This window comes from Halyomorpha halys, unplaced genomic scaffold (genome assembly GCF_000696795.3).
Source record: "Halyomorpha halys isolate HHAL.00 unplaced genomic scaffold, Hhal_1.1 Scaffold248.1, whole genome shotgun sequence".
Classification (NCBI taxonomy): Eukaryota; Metazoa; Arthropoda; class Insecta; order Hemiptera; family Pentatomidae; genus Halyomorpha; species Halyomorpha halys.
In genome coordinates, this window is record NW_027105672.1 from 475,611 (window position 1) to 500,067 (window position 24,457).

General features: G+C 30.2%; 1 protein-coding gene across 1 annotated transcript in view; it reads left to right on the forward strand.

The window, feature by feature from the left end:
* LOC106680162 (E3 ubiquitin ligase Rnf121) overlaps positions 1–24,457 on the forward strand; it is a 29,243-nt gene that overhangs the window by 3,798 nt on the left and 988 nt on the right. Inside the window, exons 3-7 of the mRNA XM_014419676.3 lie at positions 106–247; positions 4,370–4,524; positions 5,333–5,561; positions 17,411–17,544; positions 21,576–21,677. Coding sequence (XP_014275162.1) covers positions 106–247; positions 4,370–4,524; positions 5,333–5,561; positions 17,411–17,544; positions 21,576–21,677 — 762 coding nt within the window. The remainder of the gene's footprint in view (positions 1–105; positions 248–4,369; positions 4,525–5,332; positions 5,562–17,410; positions 17,545–21,575; positions 21,678–24,457) is intronic.

Genomic DNA, 24,457 nt, shown 5'->3' on the forward strand with positions numbered 1-24,457 from the left:
CAATTTATTGTAACATAGATTATTTTATTCATATTTATTTGTTCTAGTAATTTTAAAATCCTTGATTTGATTATATGTTGCAAGTTTATATGTTTTTGTTTTTAGGTTTGAGCATCTTAGGCAACATGAAATTCATAAAGGGCATGATGCAATGCATGCTGAAATGATTATTATTTTATTTATAACACTTATTGGAGCCCAGGTTATTCTAGTCGAATGGAAAAGAAGACACCATAGATCTTACCAAGTAATTATAATTTTACTCAGGTATTAAGTGTTTTTTGTTTGTTCTTATCATATTAAAATTATTCTTTTATTAATATGTTCTTTGTTTACATTTTAGTCTAGAGGAGATTTTATTTTTTGAGTAGGCCCTCCTAAATTTTTTAATTTTTATTTGTTTAGCTTATTACACTGCATTCTATTTAGGCCTTAGTGCAGCATTTTATGATTAAATTTCTTTAAAAATTCAATTGGATTTGTGAATCCCCATAAGCTCAGTTGTTAATTAATTCACAAAGTTTATGGTCTGTTATGTGGTCCATTCCTGTACCTGAAACTTGTGTAACTATCACATTTACAAATGACTGTTTTATCTTTTAGGTGACAGAATCATACAAATGTTAAATCAGTTTACAATGTCTTGTATGTGTTCCTGATCTTAATATTTTTCTTGAAAAGATTTCCTTTTGCTGCTTCCTTAATTTTCTTCTTCTTCTTCCTTTTCTACTTCCAAGTTAGCTTAGGTTTTGTTTCAGTTCATGTTCTCTATTTTTGTGATATTTGACATATCTATCATTTCTGTCAAAGAGCAGCCTCTTACTCTCCTATTTTCTTTTTCTTTATCCTCCTCTTATACCATTACTAGTGTCACGGAGCCTCTATCCATCACAGCCACACTTCTTAATCCCTGCCCAAGTTATTAATGAAGGTTCCTTAGTAGGTGTATTCCTTCACTACCTCAAGCACCCTAGTGTTGCAGGTCAGTTGGACATTTCCTTTCCTTCTTTTCTCATCATAACCAGCACTTTACTCTTTGAGGTATTAATTTTCATACCTTTCCTGATTAACTCCTCTTTCTTATTCCTCCAGAGCTTGTTGTAATATTATCTTTGAGGCGTCTATTGGACTATGTCATCTGTCAAATTTTCCAATTGTGGTTCAGGTAGTTTGGCGCTTGCAGATTTTATGAGTGTTATCCATAAAATTTATAAACAGGGGGAGGTTTAAATTATCTCCCTGTCTAACTCCTGTCGTGGTTGGAAAAGGTTCTGATTGCATGCTGTTTATTCTTACCACTATCACAACTTCTGGGTAGGCGGACTTAAAGGCTGCTATAAAATTTCCTAGCTCACCCTTAGTTAGTAGTGCATTTCAGATTTCTTTTCTTGGGACTTTCAGCGATATTACTAAGAACAAAAATGTGATCCTATATCTGTCTTCGTAAATGATAACAAGGCTGTTCACTTTCGTACTACCCTTCTACAATCCACTGGAGTCTCCTTTCTAAGATAGGCATACAGTTTATAGATTACAGAAAGCAAACTGATGGGTCTTTAATTTGTGCAGTTCATTGTGCCACCTTTTTTTATAAATCAGGAGGATTATGATGTACTTCCGGTTCCTGGGAATTCTCTTCCTGTCTCATACTTCGTGGAAGAGGTTGAGAAGTTTTTGTCCACCATATTTCAAAAATTTTAGTGTAGTACTATCCCGTTCTGATGCCCTTCCTGTTTTTAGACTTGCATGTTCTTTCTCTTTTTCATCTATTACCTCTAGGCTTTTTTGAATAGTAGGCTCTCGTTCTTCTGTTAATAGTGTGTTTCTGGATTTTCAGAAAATTGTTCCTGAAAATGTTACTTCCGTCTGTTAAGGATCTTTTTCTTGTCCTTATCCACGACTACATTGCTAGCTTTTACTTTTCTGATGGGCTGGTTTTGCTTACCTCTTAAATTTTTTATTTTTCGCCAAAATGTTCTTGTGGTTTAAGAGTGACTTTTTACTAAAATCCTCCCATGAGATTTTCTTGACCTAGCATATGGCTTCCTTACACTTATTTTCTGCTATTCAATAAACATGTTGCTTTTCTTCACTTCTAAACACACTTGAAAGTATGCTTTCCAGATTAGCTTTTTAAGAGTAACTAGCCATTGGTGATCACTGGTCCACTAGTCTGTCCACTTTCTATCATCAGATATTCTCCTTTTTCCACACATTGTTTTTGCTACTTACTCAACTAAGCCAGGTTACATAATCTATTTTTTATATCCTCATCTATTCTTCCCTCTTCACTTATACTCCCTAGACTGAGAAATAAATCTTTTATTTCAATATGCTCATCTTGTTCCACCTGCAACCTATCTTCAACTTTGCAGTTTATCGTTGTTGCCTTAGTTCTTACTGCATTTAAAGACTGATTTACTTTTGCTGATTCTTCTTTCAATCTTTTCAATTTGTTCTTTATGTCTCAGAAGCATTGGGCTAGGAAACAAATTTCATCACAAAGCTCCATGTCTTATAATCGGTCAATTATGCTCCTCTGTAGTTCTGTCTTTCTGTTTCCTATGGTTGTGTGCATTATGTAATCCATTACATCAAGAAATAGAGTGGGAAACAAAACATATCCTTGGCTTATTCCAGTTGTGTTTTTAATTGCCCCAGAAAGTTTACTTTCATGGAAAACTTGGTAGTCTATGTCTTTATATAATATTTTAATAAGGTTTAATATTTTTTCTGGGATTTCATACTTTATAACCATTCGCCACATTATTTCCCTATTGACCAAGTCAAAGGCTTTCTCCAAGTCTATGAAAACTATATTTAAAGTAATTTGCCATTCATTACTACTTAGTAGTACACATTTGTTACATATTTGTTTACTCACACTATAGAACACTCTATTATAATGCACTAAGTATTTTCAAGATTGATGCAACTCTTATCACTTTTGAAGCCAGCCTGCTCTTTCCTGAGCTTTTTATCTAGATACTTTGCTATCTAAAGCTTTATTATTATTATAAGAATTTTACTTGGAACAGTGAGTAATGTTACTATGGCAGTTCAATATATTTCCTTCTTTGGGATCAGCTGGAATTTTCTTGTCCCATATTTAAACTAATAGTGGTAATAGGAATTTAGTTTTGTTTGCTGCTTCTTCTACACACATGGCCAAACCATTTAATTTGGTGCTTCTCTAGTACCTCTCCAAATTTAATTTTATCCTGTAATAGTAAACTTTCTTTTTGTTCTTAAACTGATAAAATAGTAATTATCAAGATTATGGATTATAAGACTTAAAATTTGTTTGAGAAATAAACTTTTGCTCTGAGCTAACCTTTATACTAGTTTACTGTGAGTAACTTGATTTATGATTTATGGGTCATTAAGAATTTTTCTGTTTAATTTGGATCCGCTACAATAATGGAAAAAGTCAATGCTTTAGTTTTTCCCATGTGCTTCTTACTAACTCTTGTAAGCTTCTAATATTTTTCTCATTATTTTCATAAAATAATGAAGTATTTCTCAAATTTATTTTTGTTTTTCTTGTCTTATACATGAATAATGTAATGTATAAATTAAATTTAATGATCCACTTGTTAGTGATTCATGGAGGTTTGTGTATGATGGAAGAGAAAAATTGTTAATTTTTCCAAAATATTATATTTATTAAAAAAATAACCTTTATATTTTGAGCTTTGCAGGACTTTTGCCTTACAGATTCTGCAAGCAGGAAAATTAAGACTTAATATCTTCTGTAATCGTTGGTGGACAAATCTAGAGAATAAATCATTTTTCTAAAGGCCTATTTTGATAAACCATAGGTTTGTTATGAATATACAAAGCAACTTTATTTGAACTTTCGTGTATCTATTTTTATCAGAATCATTTAAATCATTCAAAAGTTCTGATGGATTCCCTCCCCTTATAGAAGGAGGTTTGGGGCTAATTTATTGGTTCAATATTTTTCGTTAGGCAATAAGAAACGTGTACCACATTTGATTTTTGTTCAAAATCGACTAAATTTTTTCAAATTTCTTGAAACCTACCTAAAGGTTAAGAGCCTTTATCCCGTATAAACTAATATTACCTCTTCAGGGATGTTTGTTAAGTATAGTTGTACTTCATTACATCCTCTTCATAAAATCAAAACTGATATAAATTAGTCTATGTTATGTTTGGTTTTTCAACTTTATTCTATTTCTGTAATTTTCAATTGATTTTATAATGATTCCAAGAATCATATCTTATTAGTATCTTTTAAGTATTAATAATCTATTGATTTGTTCTATTTTCTTTATGTAACTCACACTTTATTTTTGCTTGTTTTCTTTCTTTTCTTTTTTCCTTTTTTTTTTTTTTTTTTTTTTAGCTAATCACCTTAGCTGGGATGTGGATTATACCTCTTGGATTAAGTTTGAAAAATTTCTGGTGGAGGTTTATATTTTTATGGCTTTTGTTCACCTGTATAACTGCCTTAATAGTTAAGAAAGCTGTGGAAACTCCAATTGAAAAAACTACCCCGAGGTTTGTAGCTTAAAAGTGAAATTTTAGTAGAGGAAGAAAATTGTGATGTTTTCTTTTAAAAATATACGCATAACTCATTTTCGCTTGTCTAGAGAATTTTTAAAAGAATTAAAAAAATGAATCAGAAATTTCACTAGTAAGGTTACATTGCATGCATGTCATAAGTAACAATAATATTTATTCATAAGATCATGGCAATTACTGATTTAATCTGTGCTTTTTAGTTTATATTTGATAATAAGTGTGTATTTGTTTACTTGCATGGAAGGGGTTGACAAGTGCATATTATTACTTTATAACAAGAACAATCATTATTATATCTTATCTTATAGATTACCATTACACAATTATTACCTTAGTTCACATTCATTCTTTTTTTATGAACCAATGTCTTATGGTTATTCAAAACTAAAATTGTATTATTATTGATCCAATGAAATGAATTTTATATCAGATTAGAGTTATGTAATATTCATAATAATAAGAATAAATATTACTCAACAATCTCTAGTTCATCTACACAATCCCTATTTCATGGGATTAAAACATTATTTCGCTTAACATGAGATATGGGTAGATAGATAGTCTGGTCTCTGGTAATTTCACCAAGCGGAGCAGGCTCCTGGGTATACCCAGCTCTTCCAGGGGATGGTATGAGTTCCTCCCTGTCGATATAATTATAAGATCATTTTAAGTTGAAAGAACCATAACCAACTAATGCTCAAGACACTATATATCATTTATAATTATTAATATTTGTTTTCGTTAAAAAAATTATTAAAATATTTTTGTTTATTTGTTTTTATAGGTTAGTTTATAAATGGTTTTATTTCATTTATAAACTGAGTTATGCTCTTGGTTTAGTGGGATATTGTTTAATGGTAATTGCTGTGTCAGGCCTTAACACTCTAATTGGTATTAAAGCTGAAACAATGATGGATTTTGGAGTCTTATGCTTGTTTTATGGTCTGTACTATGGAGTTTTAGGACAGGATATAGCAGAGATATCAAGTGACAAAATGGCTTCACACATTGGTGTAAGTATTTGTCCTTTTTTTTTTTTTTTATTATTGTGTAATATTAATAATAAAATATTACAAAATCAAATTTTCAACAATAAAAGTGAAAAAGATTCAGTAAACATTTTTTTTTTAATGTACAATACATTAATAGGGAGGATATGGATAGAAAATTTTTATGAAATATTTGGTATAATTTGATAACTGGCACATTTGACCCTCATCAGTCAACTAAAAGTATAGTTTAAGTAAATCAGCATACAAACACTTTTTGTTATTAAGTGGATGGGGTTCTATCAACACTTTGGAACAACTTGGCTACTTTTGATGAAGCTTGTTTTGTACACATTTCTTATATGAAAAGAAATGCTAAATAATTTTTGATTGGAGAAGATGGTCGGGGGGTGCGGTCAGCAAAGAAACAACATAAATAAACAAAAAAATATTTATTTATGCCGACATTTCCCCTTTTCTTTAAAGACGTTTCTTTCACCCGATCCTTCCTTAGTTCTCATGATGACATTATTATCACTAAAGCCGACAAAGGGAACAAGACCTTCATTATGAACCACTCTGACTACAATGAAAAAATGACACAACTCCTGTCCGATCATTCCACATACACCACTACGTCCCATGACCCTACACCTTCATTAAAAACCACCTTTAACAAACATCTTAAAGATCTCTTAAATTATAAATTTATTAATTATCTCACATATAGGAACCTCATCTCATATAATTCAGTTGCCCCCCGTTTTTATGGCCTTCCCAAAATTCACAAACCCAATACTCCCCTCCGTCAGATCACTTCTAGTATTAATTCCCCCGCTGTTAAACTTAGTAAATACCTACCGCCCTCTTTACAAGCTCTCAGTAATGACAATCCATTTGATATCCACAACTCCTTTCACCTCCACAATCAATTATTAGGCCTCACCATTCCAGACCACTACATTCTCACTTCCTTTGACGTTGAAAGTTTATTTGCCAATATCCCCATAGATAAAGTCCTAATTTTAGTAGAATCTAACTGGTCGACCATTGAACCGCATATTTCCCTAGACCTTTCTTCTTACCTCAAGTCTCTCCAACTTTGTTGTGAATCCGGCTACCTCACATTCCAGGGTCAATTTTTTAAACACATTTCAGGCTTAGCTATGGATAATCCTCTAGCCCCCAATCTTTTCAATATCGTACTAAACGATTTACTCAACTCTGTTATTCCACAGTTTTCTAATGAAATCATTTTTATTAAAAAATATGTTAATGACCTCCTCTTAATACTGAATCCTAATAAAATCAGTGATATCTTATTTGCTTTCAATTCCTACCATCCGCGCTTATGTTTTACAGTTGAATCAGAAGCAAACAATTCGCTACCATTTCTTGACCTCCTCATCATAAAAAACACCAATAACACTATATCCACCGATTGGTACACAAAACCAACTTACTCAGGAAGACTTCTAAATTATCACTCCCAACATCCTTACCATCAAAAACTAAACACAGCCAAAAATCTTATTCATCGTTGTTTTTCTCTCTCTGATTCCCAATTTCATGACACCAACTATCTCCGCATTAAAATAATTCTCTTAAACAACAGCTTCCCTCCAAAATCATCGGCAAACCCATTTACAATTATAAAAACCGTACCCCTTCTACACAAAATTCTCTACAATCTTTTTCCATCCCCTTATATAGATCGCTACCATATATCCCCTTTCTTACAGATAACATCCACCTAGCCTTCAAAGCCCATAACAAACTGTATTTTATTTACACCAATCTTAAAGATCCTATTCCTTCTTAATACCGTTCCCATGTTGTGTACCGTATCCCCTGTTCCACTTCTAATTGTAACGCATCATACATTGTTGAAACAAAAAATTTGCTAAAGACCGCATAACCCAGCACAAATATTCCTTCTCTTCTGGTAACTTCACGGCTTCATAATTATCAGAACATAGCTTAACACTCAAACACTTTTAATTTTGACAATACCTCCATACTAACCTCTATCCCCAACCACGACAAACAACTGTTATCCAAAAGTATTTTCATACAATTAGAAGCTTCCCCAGTCAATCACAAAACGAACAAACAAAACTTGTCCCTAGCCTATTCCCAAATAGTTAATTTATTAAAGCACCCATAATTTATTTTATTTTATCTATTATTATTAATTTTTTTTTTTTTATTATTTTTCTATTATTATTAATTTTTATTCATAATGTTTACCTTTGGGTTTCATAATTGTACATATCACTGGTTTTATGATTTTTAATCTGTAACCTTACTTCTATTTTATCATCTTTATTTCATATCAACTGTTTTGTCTTGACGGTCTTTCTTGACAGTTACATTTCTAGAGAATCCTTTGTCTCTCCGTTGCCCGCTCTAGTGTGCCTTTCTACAAATCAATCAGTTTTAGCCAATCTTCTCCACTAGACAGTAAGGCTCTTCTCTTGTTCACATATTTCTTACATTATTCATTTCTCATTCTCCATATTTCTTCTTCTACCTTTTTGCTATTGTGTGTATATATATAGTTATATGTATAGGTATATTAGTTAATACTCACACTGTAATTCAGATATAAGTCACTCACAAACTATATTTCATTTTCTGTCATATTGTTCAATTTATAGATTCAATATTTGTTTTTTCAGTTTTTTAGTACATATCTTCTCACCTACATAAATTATATTTCATCTTTCACAGTTTTCAATCAGCTACCTTCTAATCCCATGATTATCAACCAATTATTTTTTATTATTCTATTATCAATTACCAATTTTTTATTATTTATGATTCAGTTCAATATTTTTTATAATTCCAAACTTGTTTTGTATACTATTTCTTTTCAGTTTTATGTTTCTCTAAATGATGTTGTTATTTCTTTTGTTCTATAGCCCTGATGAAGACCTGAAACTCAGGTTGAAACATCAGCATAAATAAATATTTTTTTGTTTATTTATGTTGTTTCTTTGCTGATCACACCCCCCTCCCACCCGATCGTCTTCTCCAATCAGTAATCTACAGTCAACTATCTACACCTCATTATAAATAATTTTTATTCTAGAACATGACTCTCCCTAGAGTGACATGATAACATATTTCATGTGCACATTTGTATGGTCATAATCCAAAATATATTTTCTCACTTGTATTTAAATGAACCAACATGAATCACCTTTGTTTTCTCAACATTCAGCCTTAATTTATTGCCCAGTGGCCTTATGTTGAAGCTATCAATGTTTTTATCGCTTTCAGTGTGTCAGTGGGATGGAAGGATTGGTAGATTGTATAGATTACACATGAATATAAATGGTATTTTGAGTAGTAAATATTCAGGGAGATCATCGGTATAGATTAAAAAAAGGTTTAGTAGAGTGAGAACCTCTGGGGAATATGATGTGTTAAATGAGAAGAGGGAGAATTGATTAGGAATTCTAACTGTTTGGAAACAAAGGGACAAGAAGGAGAGGAAATATTTTAAAATGTTATTATTATTGAAGTTTACAGAGGAGGACCTGAGGATCATTTAAATCAAAAGCTTTTTTAAAAATCAATCAGAACTATGATAATGATTTTCTGTTTATCTATGAATGTTTGGGTATTTTTTAGAGCAGTGGATTGTATGGAATTTAGGGATTAGAAACCTAACTGGGGAGAATTTTTATTTAAGGAAGTTATCAAGCTGTGGGTAGACTACTCTTTTGTATGGTTTTCATGTGTTAAAGAGAATGGAGATAGGTCTGTAGTTGGTACTCTGGAATTAGTAGGGACTTTACTCAACAAATAAAGTACAACTTGTTTCCAATCAGTAGGAAAGAAGTAATTTTACAGGGAAAAAGTTGTAAATGTGAAAAAGAGCTGGACAAATGATAGGAAGATAAATTTTGATAATTTGATCCAGGCCATCGTAATCGATTATGTATTTGGTGGATAGTATATAATGGAGAGAAAGACTTTAGGAAAACATTAAGGAAATAAAAATTGTCTGGCTTAATCAAATTTTGTATGATAAATAATGCAATAGAGGTATAGAATTAGTAGAATAAGAGTTTAGAGCTGGGATTGGCAAACATTGACTCACAAGCCATATGTGGAGATTTGAGGATATTAGTGTGGCTCTTTGATAATTTTTTTTTTCTCACATCTCTACTGATAATAATAGTATAGTACTATGTTGATAGGCATGAAGTAAAGTTTGGATAATAATTTTTTTTTATATGGATAATAATAGTAGTAACATTACCAATATTTAAAGACCAAATAGCATTTTTAACCCAGTTCTTTTGCTAAAATTTACTAACAATATGGACAAATTAAATAAAATACCACTGTAGTTTTAAAACAACTGTTGATTCGTGATCGCACCAGCTATTTTCTTTCTGTATAATATTATTTTATTAGGTTTGGTTTAGTGATAATTTGTAATTCTAATAAGTTTATTTGTTTCTTAGGTATTGTTCTATCACTTAGTCATTTGGTGTTCTATTTGCTTTTCCCTTATTTAATTCTTTAAAAAATGCAATTTAACAAGTTAGATTGAAACTATTTGTAGAAACACAAGATGCATCACAAGTTTGTCTTTTGTTTGCATAAGATTATTACTACTTCATTAAAGGCTAGAGCTGACAAGTGGATATTGTAAATACTATTGTTAGCTGTGTGGAAAAACAAATCACAATTCACTTGTGATTGATTGATAGCAACAGATGGAGTTAAAGTATATTAGGTTCCGTAAAGGGATTTATTTTTTCATTTTAGAACCAAAATTTAATGATGAGGAAAATAACTTTTCACTGCAACTTATAACTTGGGCAAGTTAAACTTACTGCTTAATATTGTTGAATAAATCGTAGCCCTGAAAAATTAAAGAACAGTTTAATGAATGTGAATATTTTCGCATTTGTATCTAATATCTTCGATTTGAGGATTAGTGATGGTTTCCAAGACGTAATGTGCTAAAACGAATCACTTCTTGCCTAATCAAATCAGACTGATATTAGTTAACAAAGGTGTGGGTACATTCAGAATTAAAAGAAGATTAATGGTTCCATAAGTTATATTTATGGTGGATGTTAGAGCATATAATCATTGTTCTATGAAAAGAGCAAATTCTTACCTAGTTTGGATAGTTCTTTTTAAATAAAAAAATATATAACATGTTTATATTTTTGAGGATCTGGTGCATTGCTTATTGTGTTTTACATAGTTATACTAATTAGTGAATTAGTATTCACTATTCCAATAAGAAGTTGAAAATTCGAAAATACCAATTTGTTTGACTTGCTGTTTTTACAGAACACCAACAATATGTGACATACAACTTAACATAAAACTATAAGATGGACAAAATATTGCAATTTAGCTGAAGAAATTACTTCTTTTGAAAGAAAAGTCAGTCTTAGGCCTATGACATAGGGTATCTCTACTGCATTTAAAAAAAAAAAAGGTTTCAGAGAATGTTAAAAGTGCTAAGGATTTTTTCTAAAGAAAATTGGAAAATGAGCAAATTTTTCCTTGAGTTATTTTAAGAGTTTGGACTGGTAAAAAACTTCAGGTTTATTACACTTAGAATGAGGAAATGCACTTTTCTTTTGAATAAGATACTAGTTGCTGTCCTATTCTTAAGAGGCAAATTTATCTTCAATTCCTGCAAGAATAAACAAACCCACAATTTTTCTAGATTGTTTTGTCCGACTTTAACAAATGGGAGTATAGTTGGGAATGGATGCAAATGAAGAGGGAATATTTAGTTTGAGATAAGTTCCTGAAATAGCTATGATAGAAATTTATGGAGAAAAGAATTAACCAAATTCTGCCAATAGGATATTAGTAATATAAAGAAAATGAATGGTATTTTAGTGATAAATGTAATAAAAAAGTTTGAGCAGAAGATACAATTATGCAACCTAAAATTAAAAAGAAGAACAAGAGAAAAAAATATTTAACTTTGAACATGAAAAATAAAACATACTATAAAGGGAAAAAAATGGCTCGAAGAGGGACAGACCCCTGCCGCGGCCTATATTTATGACTTGGCTGCATTGGTGGCATCCAGCAGCAGAAAGCAGAATTGGTGCATTGGTGCCATTCTCATCAACGAATAGTGTGTTAATGTCTTAGAAGACAAGGATAAAAATGGCTGCTGCTAAATCCCAGACCATTTTCCCCAAAAGTTTGGTTAATAGGGCTCACTCTATAATCATGAATATACAAGCAATAATGCTATAAATATAATAGAAGTAATAAAGCCCTCATGAAGAAGTAACATACCTTTGAGTAAGGTTTGTTAGAATTTTAGTGTTACTCTCCACATGGATTACTTAATAAATAGAGTGATCCCAGCTCTAAATGTACTTAATTGTAAACTGGACTATGTCATCATGGAGAACGATTTTTCTCATATGGTTAGTAACCATAACTACAAACACTACTAAGTATTCATGCACAAATGTAACAAATGTACCTAATAAAATACAGGATGGTGCTAGGAAAGAATGAAAGATAGAAGGTCATAGAATATGAAGATCAAAACTATTTATCAGTAGAAGTGGCATGTGCTATCTCTTCGGAAAATTGTATTGCTGAAAGACAAGGAAGGAGCAAAATTAAAAGAAAAAAGCTTTTTATATATGTATGAGTTATGTTATTTAAGAATATTAAGAAAAAAGAATAACCTACAAAATTTGAGGGAAATAAGATATTCATAGATTAAAAAAAAATGTTTGCTGCATGAACGAATTCAAAAGAAAATAAATAAAGAAAGAAATATAAGATAAATTAATAGGAATATAAGAAAAGGTGATATCTTCTAATTAAATTGTTTATTCCGCTAATAGGCCTGCTGTCCATATCTTGAATAGTGATGTATCAGCTGTCCTCCTTGAAAAGAAGGATTTCATCAACACTTTGGAAAGACTTGGCTGATTTCGATGAAACTTGGTACATATTCTTTTTAATTAAAAAAAAAAATAATAATGCTGAATTAATCCCCCCTTTTTGGATTTATTCCATTAAGCTCTGTGTATAGTTTTATTTATTTTTTTACTAAGTATTGTATGCATGTTGTTTCTAAGGAAACCCTTCTCCTTTTTTTAATGCTCAAAATTAGCTTTTTATTATGATTTTTTATGGTTACTATCAACAAAAACCTTATATCATTTTATATACCAAGATATCAGAAAGTATAAAATCTACTGTTGCATGCATTAAACAACGTTTACTTACCACTCTACGATGAGGTGAAATTAAGGAGGTAGTTGCAGGAAGGGTCCATATACCAAATCAGTGATACGAAATACTAACATTAAAAAAATTTGTTTACTTCATAGTCCTGACATATTCAATGATTTTTATGTTTGAAAGGGTTATCTTGTTGAAAAAAAAATTGTTAAATGATTCATTACTTAGATGTGAAAAATTTTTTTGAATGTCAGTATCTCAAATGAAAGATGTGCCATATGGGTCCTCCTTGCATCAAACTCCTCAATTAACTGATTCTAGTTTCAAAACTACAATTTATTTATTATTCACAATGACATTACTTCCCCTTCCTCTATCTCCATATTTAGGTAACTTAAACTAAAAAAAGTGGCTGTGGTTACTGAATTTACAGTTACTAGTTTAACAAAAGTAATCGGTATTACTAATTACAGTCAAATATCATTGCAAATTAGTGCCTAACATTGCCGAACACCAGAGTTGGGCAAGTTGTTTAAAAGTAATGAGTAGCTGAGTACGATTTATTTTCTTGTACTCAATATTTTTTCGTACAGTATATAATACTGATGCTCTAAACAATTCAAGCAGAGTAATAGTAAAGTAATCTGTAGTCAAGAAAAACTTTTAGTCAGTTTAAATATGAGTATTTGGAATTAATACTTGAAAACATGTTGAAATGGGCCTTTAGTAACATACTTTTTTCTCTAAATCATTTTAATTTAAAGTGAATTTTACAATAATTTCTATAATCCTTTAATATACATTTATAAAATTAATCTAATTGAGTTAGTGTTGTGAACCTGCTTCAATGTGTAGGAAGTTGATTTAATTAATTGAAATAAAAAAATCTCTAAAGTCAACCACTTCATCTTCCGTAGCCCTACAACTACTGTAATGCGATCACTATATTGTATGATGGGAGGATCAAGGCTACTGCCACATACAAAAACAAGTGGTCTGCAGTGAAATATACAGACACATATGTCTATTTTTGTTTATATGTGTATAGATTATTAATTATATTACAAATATGACATTCTTAACAATTTATATTATCAGATTTCTTTTCTTTATTTGCTATTATATAGATAATATCTACTTAATGAATGGATGTGGCTCTTTCTCTGAAAAGAAGTATTTTTCTGCATTTCTTTTCTTTTTGTTTTTTTAATCACTGACAGTTCATTCCAATTTTTTCAACTAAATCTTCATTTTAGGAGCCTGTGAACAAAATAATGCTCGCAGGAGAGCAGGACTAATGTCAACAGATCCTTCAGAATGGAGTTGTGAAATTTGAATGTGGTAATTAAATTAGAGCTCATCCAGATTAATGATATTTCCATGGAATTTTCTTCCAAAAATGTTAATGTTAAAGGCTGATTAGATTAATTCAATATATTGAATAGGTTCATGTTTATGGATCATTAAATAAACAAAGATTATTTAGAAACAGTTTTGTTTGGAAAAAAACTTTATCTAGGAACTCATTTTAAAATTAATAAAGTTATTTAATTTAAGATAAATAATTAATAACAATGCAAATTGTTATTAATTATTTATCTTAAATTAAATAACTTTATTAATTTTAAAATGAGTTCCTAGATAAAATTAATAAAGTTATTTAATTTAAGATAAAGAATTCATATAAAAGTATAAAAATATATATAATAAAGAAGAAAGGCTGGAAAGCCAGATTAATGAGAATAAAATGAAAAACACTCTGTATGTCCTAAATACTTCAGCAAAAGTTGATTAGGAGTTTTGAGGTTGTTTAGAACCCAAAAAGGTAAAAATCATCTAAAAATGAAGTGGAATACTTAACCTTGCTGAGCTGAGGAGAGCCAGAAAAATGAGAGACAATAGAGTCGTGAACATTATTTTTATTACTTTACTCAACAAACCCAAAGGAAACTTGATCGAAAAATTTGGTCAGATAAAAAGAGAGTTCATCAGAGTAACCAATTACAGATGTGATAATTAACATCTTGATATTTCACTTCCACTCATGTATAGAATATGAAAAGACAATGCCAGATCAATGGGACTAATATTTATGTATACACCTGGAAGAGATTCGGTCAGATTGCACTGGATGAATTTGAATATTCTTTAGTATTCCATGAATTACTGAAGTTATGGTGCTTGTGTACAGGTAAATCAAGATGGATTGTCTAATTAAAATAGTAGCCTTAGTATCAAATGGTAGCCCGAATATGTATCCACTATCAAAGAATCTGATACAAAAGAGTGTTAGTATTACTTTTATGCTGGATATCTATAAAAGGTAGGATCGAACAACTTTATACTTTCCTAACAGATTATCTAAAATGTAGCAGCTTGCACCAAATTACATAATTATTTGGTAACTAACCAGCATTTTCTTTTCAGTATCCTTTAGGTGTTTATTGATTGTATAAAAAAGATTTTTATTACCGTCTAATTACCATATTTGACTGAATATTAGTCTCCCTCCCATTTTGAAATAATTTTCAGAGAAAAAATGTGGGAGAGTAAAATTTAAACTAATAATAATAAATCATTTTTCAAATTAAATATATATCACGACCTTAATTCCCAAACATCCTAACTACTGTGTAAAACATAGATAGAGGGTTGTGGAAATAGCATTACAAAATATTTTAAAAAGAAATAGACTTGCTTGAATTGAATAGTATACAGATTAATTAGATCTTTTTGTTTCTGCTTAAACTTACTAATTTGGTTAGTATTATCTATTTTTAATTCTCAGTATCATTTACAACATCTATTCTTCTAGTTTGATTTTGTTTTACTTTTCCTTCTCATCTCTCAGTTTAAACATACCATTTTACTTGAACATATAATCTCTGACCCTATTTTGAACCAATTTTTGTATTGCATTTTCTCTCCCTTTATTGTTTGATTGTAAGTGAAGAACTGAATATGCAATGTATTGTCTGCAATTAAAGTAGAAATGAAAATTAAGTTTGAAGTGACTTAAAAGACTTGAGTTTGGTCGGATTCAGATTTTCCTAGAATGAATCACAATATTAAGCCAAACCATCATTTTACCTATAAAAACTCCTAAGATTATATAAAAAACAAAACAAAAAAATTGGCCTATATTCGGGCAAACATGGTATATATATATTCCTTAAGATTACTGCAGAGTAGATGATTTATAGAAATTTAACATAGAGTGAAGATTGCTTGTTTGCTTTTTGTTCAGAAGAGTTGGCTGAAAAAAGGGGTTTGATTTGCAACAAGTAGGATAAATTTGATTTCCTGATATATTGTATGTATTGCCCCTTTCATGAAAAATGAAAATTTACTAAATCCTCATATGTGTCTTTTACCATCTTAAAAGACTGCCAAGAAAAAGCATTTTGATTTGTTTTCTTCACTAACTCCCTTCCAGTGCAATTGAGGCTAAACAATGATTTACCAATTTTAAAGAGTGTTAAATTTCCTGAAAGTTTTATTCATCCCATTTTAGAAAATATTGAACAACTACTAATGTAAAGGAGCCCATCATCCCATTTTGCAAGTGTAAAAAAAAAAAAAACCTCAAACAGTTAGTTTTGTTAATTGTTTTTCCTTAGTAGCATTAAGAAAAAACAACTTAAGTGCCTACTCTTTAAGTGCAAAATTACCAGTCTTATAGAGGACTAAATTAACTACAAGATTCATACAAAATATTTGTGATTTCTCCCAGATAGATGCCAAGAAATATTGAAATAACAAATTTAGTGAATATGGACTGAAAAATGGAAATATTACTCTTTGTTCAAATTAATATTTCTACATGTGATATCATTTATAATCTTTTAAGTATGTATTATAGTTCATGGGATTAATATGAATTTTAGGGGAATGAGTTATTTATTTTATTTTTTCTAATGGAACACAAATTTTCAACACTACTAATACTTATATTTGAACAAAATAAAATAAAAAAAAAAAAATCATTGATATACATATATATATTTTTTGTAATAGGTCAGTTTTACCTTTTGGTCCAGATTTAGTTGATATATGTATGTAATTCATTTTTTTTTTTTATATTGGTATGACAGATCGTGGAGGTCCAAGGCCTCACAAGTGCCCCGTGAAGTGGGGAGGCTGTAAGTGAGTATTGTATAATCTTATGCTTGAAAAAAAGAAACCCGGTCAGGGCCAGGGACTTTAACTCACAACCTTTGGGTTTGTAAACTGGCGCGTTGGCACACTGCTACTGTTGTGTAATTCATTATTTCACTATAAATAAAGGAGCGTCTTCTATTGCCTGGTTGGTGACCATTTGTTCTTACTGGTATTCCGTCTGAAGTAAAGGAGATGAAATATGTTGTTGTTTTTTTTCACTTGATAAATTGTCCTTTGTCATATATGGAAATGTGCCATCAGAAAGAACATGATCGTCGCCCGAAAGGATCAACTTTTACCCTGATTTTTGGGTTCTTTTATTTTCTTCACTGGGGTAAACATAAGAGACCACCGCAGCAGTTTGATTGTGATGTCACTGTACTTAGATTTAATATGTCTTAAAAATAGAAGATAAACTATCCAACTGTAATATTAAATCCATAACCATATCATTATATCTAATTGTATTAAATATTACTAACTTTATAATTTGATTGTTACAGTACTATTCTAAAGAAGGTATACCGACCCGTTCTCTAGATGAAAATGTATGTGCTGTATGTAGCAATAAACTGCCCCATATTGCTAATGATGATGGAAATAAAGAAAAAACATACAGACTTTCTTGTGATCATGTGTATCCTTTGTATATTAGATTTTATACTAAACAATTAAATTTTACATTGCTTCTGAGTTATTTAATAAGTATTAAATTTAAATATGATTAAAATATTAAAATTTACTATATGATAAAATATCCAATTTTAGATTTTGGTATTCCGTGTTTTGATGAATTATTAAAATCAATCTTATCCATTCTGCTAAAGTACACAATTTTTTTATAAGTATTCAGATTATTAAAAAATTTCAAACCAAATTCCCTTTTTTGGTGATCTAGAAGTTTCAAAGCAATAATGCCAGAATTGTAAAATTTAAATCATTTGCTGCAAACCTCAATTTATTACCTTTACCCTTTGTAAAAAATCTAAGAACCTTTAATTTCACTTTACCTATATCAGTTGTAGAAGTTATTTACTGTTTCTGAATCAAGGTTGTCAATTGTATTTATAAATATAATATTAACATTATAAGTGACAAGTTATTGTATACCTGGATATCTAAGACACTTTCTTCAGAGGTTAAAAATTTTTGTCAATGGCAATAATTATGGGTAGAGATTTCTTTTAATTAAGGAATTTGATATATGTATAGGTATGTGTTTTGGTGCTGGATGCATAATAATTAAAGAAAAAATTAATTAAGAGATCCATGAAAGAAATATATATTAGAATCATATTATTACTTATAAATGAAAATAAAGTCAATAATTAAGATAATGAAAACATATATTAAAGCTTTTTATTTCAAAAACTTGTGTTAATCACTCAATGGATTAACTACACCACATGCTAATTTGAAACACAAAGAAGGCAAAAATATTGCTGCACCTGTATCCTGTTCAATGTAGCCCTGAAGCATGTAGTGAAAAGGCCAAGAGTTCAGATTCAGATTCGCCAATGATCCTGACATCTTCAGAAAATAATGTGAATCTGCAAGGGATCTTTTTAATATTCTATAGAGAGCAGCTGAGAAAGTAGTAAATATATAATAAAAACAATATATATATATATATATATATATATATGAAAATTGATCCAAGATAAGTAAGTGCTCCTTGTATGTAAAAATTTAAAAATTCAATGTCGGGAAATTATCTGAATTTTTAGATCCGGGGTCCCTTGTGAATGTTGCCTATATAAAAATGGAAATCAAAACTATCATGACTACAAACAACAGCTTTTTTGGTATCCTAATGCACTAATAAGCTGAGTTATCTCCTGATCAATAACGGATAATCAATAACAAAGGATCAACAATAATCCTAATCAACAACATGCAAAAATGTTGTTCTTACTCAGTATAAGGAGATGGTCAGGGGTGTGGATATTGGAGAGAAGAACACAAATTATTGAAACTTATTTTATTTGGTGTTGACAGTTTGGCCCGAATTTCAAGCCTTACTTCAAAATTAAGTACAAACAAGATAGCAACCATAATGAATAAAAAAAAAAAACAGTATAATAAAAATATAACAAATAATATAGGTACATATATAGCATGGGTAGAAAAGGTATGGCATAAGATGTAATATTAGAAAATAAAAATCAATACCAAAATTTAGTAATATGAAAAACTTTTGAATGAGAAAAGAAATATGAAAATCAAATAATACATTAATGAAAATTACTTAAAATTAAAATCATGATAAAAATGTGAAAGAAAACAATATAAAATATTCTGAATAAAAAAAGTAAAATATAAATTTATAAAACCCTAAAAGGAGTAGGCAAGAAGGAATTTTTGAAAAAGAAGGAAAAAAAAAACACTAATCATTAGAGAATTTTACTGACTATTCCAAAAGCGCTGTAATAGGGATAAAAAATAGTTGCACTGTGGAGGGCAAGGTACCTAAAATGTGTTACAGAAAACCGAAAACTTTTGTCAATCCCCACTCAAAATTTGCACTTCCCAACCGATATCATATCTTTCCTTGATTCTCTTGAATTGATGAGTTGAATCGCAGAGTTTTCCCGCACATCAATTTGGATTCCGCCATAGGCATTCCACAGTCCACAGTCTCCTCAGCTCTTAAAAAGAAACAATACAGCTCGGATGCCTTTCTGGGCATAGCACAACCTTTGATTGGGTATGGTATACTGGATTACAACCCATGTATGAGCTTTTCAAGCTCAAGTCCAAACCTTATTCCTTATCCTCTGCTCTACCTCTCCAATAGCTCCTTTCAAGTTCTCAGTAGTACTGAGTCCTCAAATATCTACCCTGTAGAGGCAGTATTTTGGGTCCTGTTTTCTACATCCTCTTCACTTCTGAAATTCCTATCAATTCTGACAAGTCCTTGGGAACATTTGCTAACAATAAAGCCATTCTCTCTTCCCATCCTGGTCCTATAATAGCCTCATCCAATCTCCAAACATGACTCATTCAGATTGAGCAGTGATGCAGTTATGAATGATGGATGAAAGTTAATGAATCGAAATGCACCCATGTGACTTTCACCCTCTGTCACAGCTTCTGTCCACCTGTTCTTTTTAATAACATTTCTTTACCCAGATCCAACACAGTGTAATATCTTGGATTGATCCTTGATAAAAGACCCACCTGAAACCAACATACTAAACTTAAAAGACAAGAAATCAACAGACGATTCAACCAACTATTCTGACTACTCAGAAAGACTTATCTGGACCTGTGGACTTGAACTTTTAGAAACAGCTAAATCTTCAAACATCAAACATATCCAATCCTTTCAATCCAAAATCCTTAGAACCATAGTCAATGCACCCTATTACATTTCCAATAGGATACTACCCAATGACCTTCATATTCTTTTTTTTCCTTCATCAATAATATCAACCAAATTCTCAAAATTTCATATAAACCTTTTTAATAATCCTAATCCTTTGGTTCAACCCTTATTCAGTTCCATCCATTCCTATAATCCACCTCAATGATTGAAACAGCAATGGCCTAGAGACCTATTGGAAAATAACCTCGGCAATCAGATTTATGGCAATGGCCAGATGCTCTGCTCATGTAGTGTCTGTGGGTTTAGCGCTCTTACACAGCCACCACTGACTTATTACCAGAGACTGTGCTGGGATCTTGAAGATCCCTGCTCTCTGCCCCTCATGCATGTGGACTAAGGAATGCTCAGATTGAGAGTGTAAATATTGTACATAGTAGTATAAATGTGATTAGTGTTTTTATTTTAATGTTATATTAGTTCAAAATTTTACTTTTATTTTCTCCTTATTACTCATGATTATGTTCATTTTATTTATGTTTCAGTTTATATACACATAGAGATTTTATTATTATTCATTTATTTTTATTATTATTATTAATCATATTTATTTTATAATTTTGGTTTGAATGTGATCATTTATCACTATTACTTATTGCCTTAGTTGTGGCAGATTGTAGTACTTAATCAATAAATAAATATTATTAAACTTTTTTTGTTGATAACATATGAAACCATCAACATTAATAAAAATTATGCTATGTATTAACAGAAAATAAGATTTAATTACAGCTAAATAAAAGTCCTCCATTGGAGACAGTCCCAGAATGTCAGGATTCATTTACCAGGGCTGCTACAAAATAAATATTGACTCACTCAGGTGGCAATTAAATCCATACTGTTCTGAAAACCATAATTTATTTAAAATAAATTAAATAAACACAAATTAATTTGCCTGGGTGACATTTTCCTGTGCCAAGCTTGTTACATGGGACCTAATTATGTAAGACTGATGCATTTACATGTGCATAATATTTATGTTTCTGTTGATAAACAAGTTTTTAATCTAATTGTTTTAAATATTAATATATTTTTGTGTTGTGATAACATTAATGATCTAGATAAACACATTATTAATAAGCTCTTACAACATTGTTTTTTATTTTCAATAAATCTTATTTTCCAAACAGATTTTTGCGATTGTTAACTATTTTTCAATGTAGAATATGATTTTTTTTCAGCCCTTTATATCTTCCTTCATTTATATTTAAGTATTATTTCATTTCATAATATTGATATATATTTATAGTTTTTATTGCTTCCTTACATGTAATATATTTTAGATTTCATGAATTCTGTATTCGAGGCTGGTGTATTGTTGGTAAGAAACAAATTTGTCCTTATTGCAAAGAAAAAGTTGATCTCAAACAAATGTTTAGAAATCCGTATCCTTTTGAACTAATTTTAATTATTGTTTATTAATGAAGTGTTTTTGAATACTTCTTTCTTGTGGTATATATTTTTTAGTACTATGGGCATTTGCAATACCATGTGTATAAAAAGTACTTTATATGGTTTGTATCTGTCAATAGTATGTGATGTTCCATCTTTAGTTATTTATGAAATGAGGTTATGTTATTTTGTAGATGAAAGAGAAGAATGAAGTATGAACAAATAAAAATTGCCTTTCTAAACAAACTGTTAAGGTAGTTTTTGAAAACTGTGTAATGTGTGTATCAGTCACTTGTTGATCCCTGCTATAGCCTTTTTTTCAAGTCAAAGGTTACTAGGCAATCATAATTTGATCATGTTGAATAAAGTGTGATCCAGATAAAAAGATAAATTAAATTAAATGCACAGAAACTGAATAAGTGAACCAGTAAAATTGAAATGAAAATGGGTATAGTTCTACAAATTAAAATGGTAAAATACTAATAGAAAATTGTAAAACAAACATTTTGGATCCCTAACAATTTCCAGTGATGATTTATTGATGATGAGCAGAGCCTGGATTTTTATGATTTGCATATTTTTTTTTGTATCTATTTTTTGAACAAGTGATCAAATTCTTTATGAATCAGTGTTTTAGGTGTAACTAGAAAAAAAAAAAGAAAAGAAAAAAAGAAATGGATGTTAATAAGCAATTTTTTTAAAAATTTATTTATTTATTGAAATTTACAATTGTATATAAAATACAACAAGAAAATTTGAAGTAAGATCATATTGATATGATACAGCATGTAGGGGAACTACCCGGTAGTAGAACTCTAAAAATATTTTACAATATAAGGTCACGAGGCCATCTTCTTTTCAGGCACCTCAGAGGATTGCCAGGAATGGAAGAGGAAGCAAGGCTAGAAACTAGTGGGTTTGGGTGTTTAGGAAGTTTATAATGTAAGTAATGATATTGGGTTCAGGCTAGATCAGTTATATAAGGAACATTTAGGTCTTTGTAGATGGTTTTATTAGTAACAAAATAAGGAGAATTGAGGATTTTGGATTTTAAGGATTAGATACGAGAAGAATTCGAAGGTTTAGTGGAGCCCCAAAGCTCAACTCCGTATGTCCAGATGGGCCTTATTATTGTTATTTAGTGATCTACATATCAGTCTTTTGTAATGAATTGGAAGTTTAGACTGTTTGTCTAGTAAGTGCTGTAATAGTTGGAATCTGCGTGCAGTTTCTTGTCTTTTCAGTATTGTGTTAGGATTCCAGGTTAGTCGTTTGTCAAGGTGTAGTCCAAGATAACGAATCTGTTCTACAGGGGTAAGAGCCACATTATTAAAGTATACTGTGGGGCAGTTGGCAGGTTTACGACGAAGAGTAAAGGTGATTTGTTGGGATTTATTTTTATCCTCCAATTTCGTCACCATTCTTCTAGGGTTGTGATATGGGACTGGAGAGTTTGGGATGCAATCAAAGGGTTATTATTAACTGTGAGCACACATTTGTCATCAGCATACGCGATAAGGATAGTGCTAGGGGTTGTTAGGATGTCAGCTGTATAGACGATATACAGGATGGGACCGAGGATACTACCTTGAGGAACCAGCGGATTGAAAATAGAGGGATGAATAGAAATAAGGAATATTGGAAATGAAATTCTAGGATAGTGGATATTTAATATAATATTCACAAAGTTAAACTAAGCTTAAACTAATTTCTTTTGTTTTATTTTTAAAACCTACCAGGCATAGATTTATACTCAGTGATGATGCTTAATAAAAACCAAATTTTCTTTAACTTTCAACTTTAATCTCATTATTAAACGATTTAAGAGTACTATAATTAGTCAAACAACCCACATTTTTTACCCTAATTTCTCTTAGATTATTTCCAAACTCATTAGAGTGCTACAGTTTCACTTTTTTCTGACCAAAACAAAGTTGTTTTCTAATGAAAAATGCATTTTTATTATTAAATTTGGTTGTAACTGGTTGAGATATCCCTCATTTAGTAGCATAATATTTGAAAATGTCAATTCATGTTTTCTTTTTTATTAATAATTATTTGTTCTAAAATAATAAATTATCCAAAATTTTGAGGATGTTAAGTCCAAACCTTGATGGAGAGTGCCAATATGCAATTTTTAATTGTGCAAAAGTTTGATTGCATGAATAATGCTTAAAGATTTCAAAAATTCTAGTGAATAAAAATGTTGATTTTTTGTGAAGAACTTTTAGTTTACTAGCCTTACAAGTGTCAGACCCTAGCCTTGTTAAAAAACATTTTCTAAAAAAACAATAACTGAGTTCTTTAACTTCTTTAAATTTTAAATTATGATTTTCAATCGTTTGAGTATTTCCCTTATGCTTGCAGTGACCTTGAAATTTTGCTGCTCAGGGTTTTATCTCCTAATTAATAAGTAATAATTAAAGCTTAATAAGCATTTTTTTTTTCAAAAGAAGGTGTCTCATGGAACACTTTTTTTACTTTATACCACTACCTGATTCAAAACCTAAGGCAAACTAAGAGAGAAAGGAACTCATTTTTCTGTTAAATATGCATTGGAAAAAATTGGTACTTTTTGTGTTTTCTAATCTTCACCTATGAAAAGAAAAAAAAATTGAAATTCATAAAAGAACCTCATTTAAACTTTAAAATTATTAACTAATCTGTAAATTATAAAAGTTGCATTGGGATGTTTATGTTTAGAAATCACCTGGTTTCTATCGATAATTGGATAAAAGCTCTAAAGATAAAAAAATGCTTTCTAAATTATGTA